The following is a 15,856-nucleotide window of genomic DNA, read 5'->3' as shown; positions in this document are numbered from 1 at the left end:
GGAGGAATGAGAGAGATGGGAGCTCGGGTGCCGATGCAAACAGGCTGCAAAAAACAGGTCGCTCTAGTCTTAGCCTGCGCCTGTCCAAGATTCCTTCTAACCGCGGTCACGATGAAGGGTTAACCACTGTGATCTATCAATGGTTAGTCTAACCACACAGGGATGAGAGAGAGAGGGACTCTTAAGTATTAAATTGCGCAGGACTCCAGGGCTTATGGGGCCAGGGCGGTCGCTGTGTTTGTATATTACATATCATACCCCCGAGAGAGAAAGAGAAAGAGAAAGGGAGAAGGAGTGAAGGACCAAGAGAGAGAGAGAGAGAAAGGTGGTGTAGATGGAAGAAAGTATCAGTTTTTTATCATAGTGGCGTAACCTTGAAGAGTTCCCTTCCGGCATTCTCGCTCCCTCACTCCTTCCTCTTCCTCTTCCTCTTCTTCTTCACAAGAGAGAGAGAGAGAGAGAGAGAGAGAGAGAGAGAGAGAGACTGGATCCGAGCTCTCGAGACCAATGCCGACCGAACGGATCGGGTTGCCAATCCTGTAACCAACCTCATCATCCTCCACAGAGTGGTAGTTCAGAGAAGGGACGAGGGGTCTTTCGCTCGGGGGCAACAGTTCGGATAGGATCGGATCGGATGGCAGACGCGGGGGAGCCCAAGGCGGTGGTGGAGGCGGAGAAGAAGAAGGAACAGAGCGTGGCCTTCTACAAGCTCTTCGCCTTCGCGGATGGCCTCGACTTGCTGCTCATGGCTCTCGGCTCGCTCGGTGCCGTCGTCCACGGCTCCGCCATGCCCGTCTTCTTCCTCTTCTTCGGCGACCTCGTCAACGGCTTCGGCAAGAACCAGCGCGAGCCCTTCAAGATGACCCACGAGGTCTCCAAGGTATTGCCTCCTCCATCTCCCGATCCCCCCCCCCCCCCCCCCCCCCAGAAAAGAAAAATGCTGAAAAAAAATCGGCCAAAAAATGCCATTGATTTTTCTTTCTTTCTTTTGTTTCGATGAATTCAGTACGCTCTCTATTTCGTCTATCTCGGACTCGTCGTTTGCGCCTCTTCTTATGCAGGTATGCATTTTTCTCTCCCTCTTTCTTTCTTCTCCTTCTCCCTCTTTCCTTTTCTTACTGAGTTGGCAGAAGAATTTTGTCTTTTTTTTCTACATTTTGTTTTTGGATTTTTTTGGTTGTGAATAATGCCGGATCTTCGACCATTTTTTTGGTTCTCCTTACGTTTTCTTCTTCCCCTCCCTCTATTTTGGTGCACTTGATCATAAATAGTTTTGTTAAAAAAACGGATTTTTAACTCATATTTCTGTTTCTTCTTTTTCTTTTTTTTGGATAAATTATTTATTCGAGTTTTGTCATTTTCATTTATGAAAAGTCCAATCTTTTAATGTCTATCTTTTCCTTTTTTTAACTTCGTTTATGTTTTATTCGCGATTAAGGAATCTTTTGTTTGCTTGTTTTTATCAGAGTTGGAATCTTTTAACTAGTTTTTCATTCTTTTCTTCGTCTTCATTTCCTTGAGTATGGTGGTGTGCTTCCGGTTAACTAAAAATAGAAAAAGTTTCTGCATATATACAGAGAGAGAGAGAGAGAGAGAGAGAGAGAGAGAGAGAGAGAGAGAGAGAGCATGTATAGCTGAGGTCATGCACTCAGCAGTTTCCGCTTAAGGTGATGCCGGAAAACATGGTCAACAACTCTCCTGTCAATATCTGGCCTCGCTTTACCGGAAATCGGTGTTTGTTTCTCTTCTGGTATTTTCCGTTTACTGATAATCTTTTTCTTTTTTCCTTTCTCTCCCCTTCTTCGTTCTTTCGATTTTATCATCAGAGGCTGGAGCTTTTCTCCCTTCTTCGACGAGCATCTTTTCCTACCTTTCTCTTCCACCTTTTCTTCTATGCTCTGCATCCCTTCTATTTTCGTCAGAGCCGGAGTCGTTGCCGTTAACCAGCACAGTTATTGCTCTCTCTCTCTCTCTCTCCAGAAGAGGCTCAGAAGTTTTTCTCCGTCCTTTTTTTATTTCATTTACCCTTTAGAAAATAAGAGACACATCGATCTTTGAGTTTTTTTGTTAGGGTGCACTAACGATAACTTTTTTACTGTCACAACGTATAGCTATTAGCTAATGAGCAACTTGTTTACTCTTTTCCTTCAAGTTTGATAATAACAGGAAAAAAATAAAAAGAAAACCATCCCTTTTTTCGGGTTTCTCATTTTCGGTCGGAAAATCACAAAAACGAGGGATGAGACTTGTTTTCATTATTTTGACCCATCTTTTGTACTTTGCTTCTTTCTGCTTGAACGAAGAATGAGGTCTTGATTTGATACACTACGGTCTGACCAATCAACCTCTCTCTCTCTCTCTCAGTCTAGGCTTGTGTGGTTTTTTCAAATGACCATCTAGTCCTTGATGTCGACACTTTTTTTTTCTCTCCCTTATTTTGCGGTCTCCTCTGAGAAACGCCGTGACGATGACGGTCGTGCTTTTCAAAAACATAAACGCGACCACCCTTGAGCCCCAACTCTGAACTCTGCCGTTTCCCCAATTTCAATGCCAAGAAAAGGGAATATAAAAGAAGAAGAAAAAGATGGGGAAAGCATGTATACAGGCTGTGCCTTCATCCTTTTGGCTGATTTTTGCTTTTCTTTTTCAAAGAAATTGCGTGTTGGATGTACACCGGGGAGAGGCAAGCAAGCAGGCTGAGGAGAAAGTATCTTGAGGCTGTGCTGAAGCAGGACGTTGGGTTCTTCGACACGGATGCAAGAACCGGAGACATTGTCTTCACCGTTTCCACGGACACCCTCCTCGTTCAAGATGCCATTAGTGAGAAGGTGCTCGATTGGGTGGTTCTTAAGATAACATTTCATGGATTTCTTGAAGTTGCTTGTCTTTCGCTTGATGGGTATATATCTCTCATCTTGGTTTGGTGGGTGCTTGCTTGTTAGGTTGGTAATTTCATACACTACCTCTCGACCTTTCTTGCGGGTTTAGTGGTCGGCTTTGTGTCGGCATGGAGGCTTGCCCTTTTGAGCGTTGCGGTCATCCCTGGCATTGCATTCGCAGGAGGGTTATATGCGTATACTCTCACTGGCCTGACATCCAAGAGCCAGGAATCCTACGCAACTGCTGGCACTATTGCAGAGCAGGTGAAATCCTCATCTCATCGTTATTTCCCATTTACCCCCTTTTCCATTTTTGAGATCCCTCAGCATATGGGATTGCTTGGTCCTCTATAAAATTTGGAATGACGGACTTTTTTCCTTTGATTAGACAAAAGTTGGCTTTGGCTTTTTATGGTGATTTGCTAAAAAATATAACAGGCGGGTAGCTAAATTTATGACCATGTTTGTCTGTAAAAGTTTTAGCATGGTAATTTTTCTCTACTAGGTTCTTTTTTCAATTTGACACTAGTTATACAAATGTAGGTAAGTTAAATATGATCTTCGTATTATCTGCTGGGTTTCAGCTTGGTAAATAATTTTATATTATGGTTGTAGATTTTTTATTTGATTAACCTGGTCATGTATACGCGGAACTGAAACTTTTATGCTTCCCCTCAGTTTTGTGATACAAGTTTTTTGATGAATACTATTTAGGCTGCATTCTAAGCTAAACAATGGTTGAAAATAAACCTTGTTCTGAACATCTCCTAACATTTTATTTCAATTTTTGCAGGCCATTGCACAAGTTCGGACAGTGTACTCCTTTGTAGGAGAAAGCAAGGCTCTGAATGCGTACTCAGAAGCGATACAGAATACATTGAAGCTTGGATACAAGGCTGGGATGGCCAAAGGATTGGGTATTGGATGCACCTATGGAATAGCATGCATGTCATGGGCTCTGGTCTTCTGGTACGCCGGAGTTTTCATCAGAAATGGGGTGACTGATGGTGGTAAAGCATTCACAGCCATATTTTCGGCCATTGTTGGAGGAATGTAAGTATGGGAGCTACTTGCAGACAAAAAAAATTGGAACGGGCTTTCTTTCTTTGATTAACAACCAAGTAAACTTCAACTGTTTCATTAACATGCTGTGCGACCATTTTTGCAGGAGTTTAGGCCAGTCCTTCTCAAACCTTGGTGCCTTTAGCAAGGGGAAGGCTGCTGGATATAAACTGATGGAGATAATCCAGCAGAAACCCTGTATTGTTCAGGACACTGCTAAAGGCAGCACTTTGAGCCAGGTAGAAGGTAATATAGAGTTCAAAGATGTCACTTTCAGCTATCCATCACGTCCGGATGTCCTCATATTTAGGGGGTTCTCCATCATAATCCCTGCCGGTAAAACAGTTGCTGTAGTTGGTGGTAGTGGATCTGGAAAGAGTACTGTCGTTGCCCTAATAGAGAGATTCTATGATCCTAACCAGGGTAATTGCAATGATAATTTCTTACCAACCTATATTTTTATGCCAGTCAGCCCTCTAACTGATAGTAGTCAATGTATTTGCACTTGTTCACAGGACAAGTTTTGCTGGATGATGTGGATATCAAAACCCTGCAACTAAGGTGGCTAAGGGAGCAAATTGGTCTAGTAAACCAGGAACCAGCACTTTTTGCCACCACCATACTAGAAAATATACTGTATGGCAAGTCAGATGCTACAATGGAAGAAGTTGAAGCTGCTGCCACTGCTGCAAATGCACATAGCTTTATCACTTTGCTTCCCAATGGATACAATACACAGGTACATAAAAGGGTGCCACAGATTCTTCTGCAATGATTCATCTTCTTCTTTGTCTTAGTCTATTTCAGCTGTTAGCTTGAAATCAGTAACACTAAAACCTCCCAAGTCATTCACTTAGTTATATTGCTTGATAAGTACCCCCTGCTTTGTTCATGTAGTTGCAGTGACATACTGAACTTTTATGATTAGGTTGGAGAACGTGGAATTCAATTATCTGGGGGCCAAAAACAGCGAGTCGCCATTGCTAGGGCGATGCTTAAGAACCCCAAGATCCTCCTACTTGACGAAGCAACCAGCGCCCTCGATGCAGGCTCGGAGAGCATTGTCCAAGAGGCCCTTGACAGACTGATGGTGGGCCGGACCACAGTTGTGGTTGCTCACCGTCTCTCTACCATTAGGAATGTTGATGTCATCGCTGTCCTTCAGCAGGGTCAAATTGTGGAGCAGGGAAATCACGAGGAGCTTCTTTCTAAGGGCAGCTCTGGTGCATATGCATCACTCATCCGCTTCCAAGAGATGGCTGGAAGTGGACATGTCCTTGCCCCGGCATTCTCAAGGCGCTCTCGTTCCTCCCGTCTCAGCCATTCCCTCTCCACCAAATCACTAAGTCTTCGCTCTGGCAGCTTGAGAAATTTGAGTTATCAGTACAGCACCGGAGCAGATGGAAGGATCGAAATGATATCAAATGCCGACACGAAAAATCCTGTTCCAGATGGTTACTTCTTCAGGCTTCTGAAGCTGAATATGCCAGAATGGCCATATGCCATATTAGGAGCAGCTGGTTCTGTGTTTTCTGGCTTCATTGGGCCGACATTTGCTATTGTTATGGCCAACATGATTGAGGTTTTCTATTATCGGAATCCTGATGCCATGGAGGCGAAGACCAGAGAATTCGTGTTTATATACATTGGAGTGGGACTTTATGCAGTTGTTGCTTATCTAGTTCAGCACTACTTCTTCAGTATCATGGGGGAGAACCTGACCACCAGGGTCCGAAGAATGATGCTTGCAGGTCTACTTTTATTCCACAATACTCCTCACTTCTGATGGAAAGAGATCCGACAATCACTGATGTTTGAGCTTTACTTGTGCCGTTATTGTCTTCTATTAATGCAGCAATCCTGAGGAATGAAGTGGGGTGGTTCGATGAAGAGGAGAACAACTCAAGCCAGGTTGCTGCTCGTCTTTCGACGGATGCAACCAATGTCAAGTCTGCAATCTCAGAGAGGATCTCTGTGATACTTCAGAACATGACTTCCCTGCTCACCTCCTTCATCGTCGCGTTCATCATCGAATGGAGAGTCTCTCTGCTCATTCTTGCAACTTTTCCTCTTCTGGTGCTTGCCAATTTCGCCCAGGTACCAATCCCTGAATCCATTCACAATTACATGGTGTGGAAACCATTATCAAAATGGTAATTTTGTTGCTGGATTGGGGGGAGGGGTGTGTACAGAGTGATCGGCCTCAAGCTGGGTTGAGAGTTTTCTGAGATTTTACAGCCTTTCTGTATTTAGCTTTCTGGTCCTGCAATTCCCTATGCCATCCATCATACATCACGTTTCTCTTAGGAAGGTTGATAGAGTCAGTTTTTCAAGCCAGCACGTTACCATTCCCACCATCCAAACATGCACAGGAGTTGCGACTCCAGATCAGTGCGTCATCTGGGTCGAGCGCCTCTAAGTGCTACGTGTAGGAAATCAGTGGGCAAATAAAAATAGTGCAGAGAGAAGGGTGTTGTCCAACATTTTCTTTTTTCTTTCGAGGCTTAAGAAGGGGGAAAACATGTATCTTTTTACTTGCTTGCTTTGTTCCTGTCTGCTTGGATTCCCTTTGGTTAGTGACCTTTTTGGGCTTTAGGCAGCACCTGCATTTGATGGTGATGGCTTGGAGTTGAGTTGGTAGCTTTAAAAAATGTTCAAGTTGGAGGAAAGTACATGAAAATAGTGGCTGGCTGGATGGATGTGTGTCCACTGGCTCTCTCACACGCCATTTTTTTTACCAATTTTCTTTGAATTATTTGGACGTCGAGGCAGTGCGGGTGACCATGTGAGGGGCTCAGTGTCTCTCCTCCCGTGACCACTGTCTTTGTAGCGTAACTTTGTCGTTTTCTTTGCTTTTCACCGTCACGTAATTACCTGGTCCATGTGGATGGGGGCCACCCTGAGGCTTCTCCTGTGGCTGCCTTTGGCCTTATTACGCAGCCCACTTCTTTGTTCTCATTTTGCCAGTTGTCCTCCTTTTTCCCATGAGAACATCTTTCCTGCCATTGATATGCGGTGATCGAGACTAGGAGACATGTTTCTCTAGAAAAGTAACGAGTTCTTCTTCTCACTGGTATGATTCCTCCCATTTTACCACCAATATTGTCCTTTTTCCCTTGTTGTAACCTTTGAGGCGTTAGTCATGTTGTGAAAGTGGGCATGCTTGTTATTGGAATTACTCGAAATATGGCCTCGGTAATCAGTATCGAGGCATTTTCTCGAGGACTGGTATCATCATGTCAGAAAAAAAATGATGGCTACATAATTCATGCTTCCACATTGAGTTGTGGATAATTGGGTTTGCTCTCCACTAAATGTTTTAAGGTATCTTTTCTGTTGTTTAATAGAGCACGGCGTTATTTTTCTTTGTTTTTATAATTGGGTCTACTTTGTTAACACATTCACTCGTGGGATCGAGCTGGTAACATGAAAAAAAATCAAATGGGATTTTAAGGTTTTTTGGGTGAAATTGAAAACGTGATTACAGCGCACTCTTTTCCTTTTACGATCTTTAGTGTTTGCTTTGCAGGAGGGGCAAGGGAATGAGAATTTCCAGCTGGGTCTCAAAGGGGCCTCTCTCTCTCTCTCTCTCTCTCTCTCTCTCTCTCTCTCTCTCTCTCATGCTCATTCCTTTCTGCTGCAGCAACTTTCACTCAAGGGCTTTGCTGGGGACACTGCCAAGGCCCATGCCAAAGCTAGCATGGTTGCAGGAGAGGGCGTGAGCAACATCCGAACTGTTGCTGCTTTCAATGCCCAAGACAAGGTCCTTGCTCTCTTTCGCGATGAGCTCAGGCTGCCTCAACGTCGAAGCCTCCATCAGAGCCAAATTGCGGGCTTCCTCTTTGGCATTTCTCAGCTCTTCCTCTATGCTTCTGAGGCCCTCATTCTCTGGTATGGCGTCAAGCTGGTGCAGCATGGCACCTCCACCTTCTCCAAGGTCATCAAGGTCTTTGTGGTGCTTGTTGTCACTGCCAATTCTGTTGCTGAGACCGTGAGTCTTGCCCCAGAGATCATCAAGGGTGGTGAGGCTGTCAGCTCGGTCTTTGCCATTCTGGACCGCCATACCAGGATCGATCCGGCCGAGCCTGATGCTGAGCTTGTTGATGAAATAAGAGGTGAAATTGAGTTCAGGCATGTTGATTTTGCATACCCATCGAGGCCGGATGTGATCATCTTCAAAGATCTTAATCTCCGTATTCGAGCTGGCCAGAGCCAAGCTCTTGTTGGTGCTAGTGGATCCGGCAAGAGCTCTGTGATTGCATTGATCGAGCGTTTCTATGATCCAACTGCCGGAAGAGTCCTAATTGATGGTAAAGACATTCGCCGGCTCAATCTTAAATCATTGCGTCAGAAGATTGGGCTCGTGCAGCAAGAACCTGCATTGTTCGCAGCTAGCATCCACGATAACATATGTTATGGCAAGGAGGGAGCAACAGAGGCAGAGGTTGTTGAAGCAGCAAAGGCAGCGAATGCTCATGGATTCATTAGCAGTCTGCCCGATGGATACAAGACTGCAGTTGGAGAAAGAGGTGTGCAGTTGTCTGGCGGGCAGAAGCAGAGGATTGCCATTGCGAGGGCGGTGCTGAAGAATCCAACCGTGTTACTCTTGGATGAGGCAACCAGCGCCCTCGATGCAGAGTCTGAGCATGTGCTGCAAGAGGCACTGGAGAGGCTGATGAAGGGGAGGACAACGGTGGTGGTGGCGCATCGGTTGTCTACGATAAGGGGAGTGGACAGTATTGGGGTCATGCAGGATGGGAGGGTGGTGGAGCAGGGCAGCCATGCCGAGCTCATCTCTCGGCCGGATGGTGCTTACACCCGACTCCTCCACCTGCAGCACCAGCACCACCATCATGCATGACAGTTTTGTGGGGTCGCTGAAATTGGTTGTGCGGGCCTTCTCTCGTTTTAGGTTTTTTCAATCTTGTTGCATCCTCCTGTTTCGCTTTTCTGTTTTAAGCTTGTAGATATGAGGTGGATCCTCTTATGGACTCCACTATGATTGGATATGATATCTTACATACATATGGTAGAGATATTATTATGTTATATGGAGGTTGTAGTCGTGACTCTTTTGTGAGTCGATTCTGACTCATCTTACCAATCTTCCTGAGTTGTGGCGTAATTCCGATAGATAATTATATCATTGTCACTTGAGAGGGTCTTGCTAAATCTTTGGGGGAACTTGCTCACAAGGGCTCCTCTCGTCTGGTAGGGGCGACTTTTGAATGTCATTTAGTTGATGGGAGTCACAAGTTTGAAACCCATGGGTGGCATCTTTTTGCTGCAAGGTCAAGGTTGGGTGTAATCCCCGGTGAGGCAGGAGGACTTCAAGGGTTTTACCGATAAGAGGCCAGCCAATGTCACAAGTTCAAAACCCATGAGTGGCATTCCTTACCACAAGGTCAAAGCGGGGTGTAATCCTCGGTGAACATGGGAGACTTCAAGGGTTTTACCAATTGGAGGTATCGGTGATGGGAGGGTTTTTTTTCTTGAATTACAAAAAAAAAAAAACTTTTAAGAACCTTGACAAAACTGTCTCGCATGGGATAAGTTCCACGAAATGCTTTGCTATGGCCCTGCTCCGAAGGCCCAAGCGAGCTTGATAAAAATAGGTGTTAAGATAAACCGTAACTTTCCAGAGTTACGTTCAGAGGATCACTCATAACTCTTATTCAGACTCTTATTATCTCAAAACATTTGCTTGGTGAGACACTCCTCAAATGGCAGCCAACTGACTCACGATAGAGACTCCTGAAATCACGCATGACTGTTATTATCTCAAAACAATTTGCTTGGTGAGACTCCTCAAATGGCAGCCAAATGACTCACGTTAGACTCTTCATTTTAATCCTCAAATCTAGTGCTTGTTAATTTTGTTTGTTATCCTCTATCTGTGTGCAAGTTATCTCCCAACAAATCGTGTATGGCTAATAACTACAAATGTAGTCATCGTAAAAGTCTCTCTTTAAATAATAATACTATTCACATCTTAGGAATGAGTGAATACATTTTTCTCAAACCCTATTGCTCTTCTTTCATGGTATCTGAGCCACCTTTTTCAACGAGCAAATCAATGTCATCCAATTCATCAAAATCATCTATGTCAATGATACTCACTGCGTCAGCAACTCAGTGGAACGCAGAGGTAAGCCTAGTTTCGATTAAAGTGAATAAAAAAAAACTATCTTCTCTAGCATTCGCAACTGGAGTCGATCATAGTGAGTCAAGACCTCTTAGGTTTTGTTGACGAGTCATCTTCTTAACCCATCAAGTTTGTCACCGAGAATGAAGGAAGGCAGGTAGTCAACCCTGACTATCACACCTAGCAAAAAATCGACTAGCTGGACCAAAGCTACCGTTTTTGAAGTGATCATTGAACATATCATGGGATCTAAGTTTGTCCATGATGCCTGGGTAGTGCTGGAGAAATCCTATAGTTTGCAGTCACCATTACGAATCATGATGAAAAAAGAGCTAACCTTTATCAAGAAAGAATCAATGGACATGTTGGCATACCTCGATAAAATCAGATTTATATCTGATTCATTGGCTACCTCGTGTCATCCTGTTGATGGCATGAATCTCATTCAGATAACTCTTAATGGTCTGCCCATTGAGTATGAAAGCTTTGTAACATCTGTTATAATTAGCTCTACTATTCATGACTTTGCTGATTTATATGATTTGCTTATAAATCAAGAAAAGTGAAGTGAATACTCCTATTGCACTCAAAATCATCCAAATCTCAAGAATCAACCCAAACTACCTTCTCTGCCACCTAAGGTAGAGGTCAAGGACATAGTTTCTACATAGGTCACTGGAATCAAGAAAGGAGACACATGCGTAGTTTCCCATGAACAACAACCTCAATCAAGGTAACTCCAACCAACGAGTACTTGTGACCTGTCAATACTATGGCAAGCGTGGTCACACTACAAAAGACTATTGGGACATCCCGAAGGATTTTTTGGCCATGTCCATGCAACAGAGTGGGGATGACTATTGGTACCGAGATACAGATGCTACTAATTATCTAATGATGAATTAGCAGAATTTTACAAATAAATCCCCATATCAAGGGAGTGAGTCCTATATCCAATTAAGGCATGCAGTGATGCTTTGTTGATGGGAACATTTGCAGGAAAATATAGATCCTTTGATACAATAAGACAATTGTGTTGTTCCTTAAATCTAGCAATGTTATTTCTTTTGATAAAGATAGGCAAAAAAAAACCTATGTTGATTATCTCATTGGAAAGGCTCATAAACAACCTTTTGGTTACTCCCAATCCAGCAACTTACGGGCTCTAGAACTCTTGCATGCTGATGTTTGGGGTCCTGCACCTGTGGGTTCCCAAGAAGGTTTCAGATATTATTTGCTATTAGTTCATGATTACTCAAGGTTTTCCTAGTTATTTTCCATGAAAAATAAATCTCAAATGTTTGATTGCTTCAAAAACTTTAAGTCCATTGTTGAGAATCAAGTTGGCTCTGCTATTAAATCCTTTCAGTCAAACAATGGTGGAGAATTTACAAGTTCCGATTTCAAAAGCTATCTTCGAAATCATGGTATATTTCATTGTTTCTCATGTCCTTATACGCCTGAACAGAATAGTCTGGTCGAACGCAAGCACATACACAGTTGAAACCGGTCTTAGCATGCACAGTGGTACAAATCTAGACTCTACCTATTGGGTTGATGCATTTCGAAGAGCTACCTACATCATCAACCGGCTGCCAACTTTAGTTCTAAAATGTTGAATATTGTATGAGCTTTTTTTCTACCGCAAACCTGACTATACTCACCTACAGGTATTTGGTTGTTCTTATCACCCTTTACTCACACCCTATAATAGTTCAAAATTTCAACCTAAAGCGTTATATTGTGTCTCTTTCTTGGTTATGCATCATGTCATACAGGTTACCGCTGTTTTCATCCTCCATCTATTTTGATGAGTCAGCTTCCCACAATTCCTGGGTTTCATTGACCTTGCCTCCACTATTGCCTCCAAATCTAACTCAATGGTGTATTTCCCTGTCACTTCCACTTGGCGTTTTCTCCTCATCTGCGTCATCTTCACTAGCCGTATGTCAGTCACCCGAGTTTGGCCCTGACCCTTCTCATGTGTCTCCTGTATTTGTTGTGAACACCAGGCTTGATCCACCTTCTCGGTTTAGTTTACCGTCTTCTGATCCTCGCCCCCCGCTCCCTCAGGATCTTTAGATTCATCCATATCTAGTCCAACTCCATATTTATTTCACAATGATCATTTTGTTCCTATAGCTAGTCCAAGTATTCATCGTCTTCCTGATGATTCTCATCCCATGATCACACGGTCCATGACTGGCTCCTTAAAACTCAAATTGTTCTTTGCCTCTCTCTATCCTCTTATGCTTACCAACCTCCATGCCTTCCTTCTCGAACCCGAACCTTTCATCTTTAAATAGGCATCCTACCTTTCCCAATGACAAAAGGCTATGGTTGCTGAATATGATGCTCTTATATGCAACCTTACCTAGCACTTGATCCTCCTGCAATCTCACTTTAATATTGTTGGTTGCAAGTGAGTTTATCATATCAAAAGGCACTCTGATGGCACTGTTGCTCGCTACAAAGCTTGTCTTATGGACAATGGGTTTCATTAAGAAGAAGGCATTGATTTCTTTGAAACTTTTAGTTCCATAGTTAAGCCTACCATTATTCGGGTTATTCTCTCACTTGTTGTCTCCTTCAATTGGGTTATGTGTCAGCTTGACTTCAACAATGATTTTTTCAATGGATATCGTGAAAAAGATGTATACATGTGTCAGCCTTCGGGGTTCAAAGATGTTAAGTTTCTTAATTATGTCTACAAACTCGATCATGCTATTTATGGACTCAAGCAAGCCCCCAGGGATGATATCAACGCTTGAGTACCTACTTACTTTCTCATGAATTTGTCATTTCAGTTTGATGCTTCGCTTTTCATTTATAAAAATTGTAGCCTTCTTATCTTTTTACTAGTCTATGTAAATGATCTCATTATCACAGGTAATTCTCCAGAAGCCATCACTTGCATCGTCACCAATCTCGGCTCTACCTTCTCAGTTAAAGACCTTGTCTGTCTAAGCTATTTTATGGGTATCGAGGTTCACTATCTTAACCATGCAGTCAACATCTCTACATTCTCACTCTTCTCAAGAAAGCCGTTATGGTTGATGCCAAGCCTGTGACCACTCCAATGAGTTCGTCTCTCAAGCTCACTACAATGAGCATTGTACTCTTTCTGGATGCAACATTGTATCACAGTATTGTAGGTGATCTACAATACTTGTCTCTCACTTGCCCGGATATTGTGTTAGTAGTCAACAAAGTTTGTCAGTACATGCATCAGCCTTACATGGCTCATTGAACTACTGTCAAACACATTCTTCGCAACTTGAAGGATATAGTTGAATATGGTCTACTTCTTCGTCTGTCTTTCTCTCTTTCCCTCAGTGCATACTCTGTTGCAGATTAGTCAAGGTGCTCCAATGATCACAAATTCACCGGAGGTTTTGTTGTCTTTTTAGGCAACAATGTCATCTCTTGGTCCTCCTACAAACAACGCACCATTGCACGATCTAACACTGAAGTCAAATACAAATCTCTTGCCTGTGCGGCCTCTAACTTACTGTGGTTAAAGTCTTTACTCATGAAACTTGGAATTCACCTTCGCACCCCATCTGTTTTGTGGTGTGATAATATTGAGGTGTTATTCTTAGGAGCCAATCCCGTGTTTCATGCTCTCACGAAACATGTTAAGATTGATTTTCATTTTATTCAAGATCACGTTCGCACCAACAATCTCCAAATCCAGTTTATTTCCTCTGACGATCAACTAGCTGATGGACTCACCAAGCCATTATCTACTTGACTTTCAGGACAAGCTCAACGTGCTTGCCCCCTCCCCCCCCCCCCCTGTTGAACTTGCAGTGACATGTTAAGATAATCTGTAACTTTCCAGAGTTACATTCAGAGGATCACGTATAACTCATATTAAGAAAATCACTCATGACTGTTATTATGTCAAAACATTTGCTTGGTGAGACTCCTAAAATGGCAGCCAACTTACTCACGATAGAGACTCCTCAAATCATGCATGACTGTTATTGTTCTGGACTGCCATGTTTTTCACCTTTTTTCTATGATGTATATACCTCTTTGGCACTCTAGAGTGCCCCACAAGGCCTAAGTACCCCGTGTATTCGGACCCACTCTTCCCCTCTTGATGTACTTTGCTTTCAAGTATCTATAAAGAAGCTTTTTGCATCTCTCTCTCTCTCTCTTTGTGCTTGTGAGCTTAAAAGGTCGATGTTTGTGATTGCCCGAAGCTACGTCACAGGGGCCTTCGCTTCCAAGCCCGTGACAAGTTGGTATCAGAGCCTTGTCGACATTGGGAGTGACAATGGCACCAAAGAAGATTGACATGACCCCTTCAAGCAGTATGGTTCCTGCTGAAGAGGACTTCATGGCTGATGATCGGGTGTCAGTCATCTCGTGCGATGTTGCGGAGCTGACTGGGTCAGTGACCAACATGGAGAAGTTGGTTAATGAAACTTGTGTCGCTTTTAATGATCTCAATGTAGAGATCAAGACAACAGTAGATGGTGTAGAAGACTCAGTGGAAAGTCTTGCCACTAAACTTAACTACTCGGTAGAGAACTTTTCCACCAAATTTGATAATTTGTTGGGTTGGTTCAACATCATGGCTGCTGAATTGGATGTTGTTCAACGAAAGAACAAACAGTTGGAGCGGCAGTTGAGAACTGCCCCGGCTGGCGGTGTTGCGACATACGTGGATAGGCCACGTTACAGGCTACCTGAGCCCGCAAAGTATAAAGGCACACAAAACTCAAAGGATCTCGAAAATTTTATCTACAAGATGGACTAGTTTTTAGAAGCTGCGAGGATAGAGGAGGACGCAGATAGGCTGCGCACCGCAACAATGTACTTTGCGGATGAAGCGACCCTTTGGTGGAGACGTCGCTTGGGTGATGTTCGACGGGGATTGGTTGTTATAGTCTCATGGGAGGACCTCCAGAAGGAAATGCGGGACTACTTTCTACCTAAAAATCAAGAGAAAATGGCCCGCAAAAGGTTGTTGGCATTGAAACAGACAGGTTCAGTGCATGACTATGTCAAGACATTCTCTTCGATAATGCTGGAAGTAGAGAGAATAGATGATCAAGATCGGTTGTTTTACTTTGGCAACAGGCTGCAAGGATGGACAAACCAAGAACTCATTCGGCATGACCCTGCAACGCTAGCTGAGGCGCTTGCGGTTGCAGAGAAACTTGCAGAGCTTGATAGAAATGACCCTGCATTTCAAGGCAGACAGTAGAGAAATGATCGCAACAATCGAAGGGACAAACAAAGAAACGACCAAGGACAAAATGCTGGTCGGAGAAACCAGCAAAATCATGACCGACAAGATGGCCAAAACAGTAATCAAAATTGGAATAACTTTCAAGGCAACAATTATTGTCGCCGTGACTGTCGTATCTGCCATGGGTATCATTGGCAGGATACATGTCCCAATAGAAACTATGGTCAAGGGAATTGAGATAACCATGTACCTCAAGTTGCGAATGTTGTTCAGGGTGAGGAAGATGATCAACCTGCAGAGGCACCAATAGTTGGCGCAATGCAGATGATGAATGCAGTAAAGGTCACAACCGTTGTGGAACCGACAATATGCAAAAAATTGATGTATTTGAAACTTTTGCTCAACGAAAGACTTACTAAGGCGTTGGTAGACACTGGTGTCACGCACAACTTCATCTCACGTGAAGAAGCAAAACAGTTGGGATTACAGTGGGAACAAAAAGAGAGCTGCATGAAAGTGGTTAATTCAGAGGCTAAGGCCATCTACGGCGTCACTCAGGATGTA

The 15,856-nt window shown here is 43.5% G+C and overlaps 1 protein-coding gene across 1 annotated transcript; it reads left to right on the top strand.

The window, feature by feature from the left end:
- Positions 1-208: 208 nt before the first annotated feature.
- LOC149811981 (ABC transporter B family member 19-like) lies at positions 209-8,983 on the top strand. Its single transcript, XM_089993895.1, has 10 exons — positions 209-880; positions 1,007-1,061; positions 2,653-2,828; positions 2,943-3,143; positions 3,673-3,932; positions 4,048-4,364; positions 4,457-4,680; positions 4,870-5,692; positions 5,797-6,038; positions 7,585-8,983. Exons 1-10 carry the CDS (start codon positions 635-637, stop codon positions 8,800-8,802), a joined length of 3,762 nt encoding a protein of 1,253 aa, XP_089850021.1. The 5' UTR covers positions 209-634; the 3' UTR covers positions 8,803-8,983.
- Positions 8,984-15,856: the final 6,873 nt, after the last annotated feature.

This window comes from Nuphar pumila, chromosome 17 (genome assembly GCF_984573655.1).
Source record: "Nuphar pumila chromosome 17, dmNupPumi1.hap1.1, whole genome shotgun sequence".
Taxonomy (NCBI): Eukaryota; Viridiplantae; Streptophyta; class Magnoliopsida; order Nymphaeales; family Nymphaeaceae; genus Nuphar; species Nuphar pumila.
This window is presented reverse-complemented; position numbering and strand designations above follow the sequence as displayed.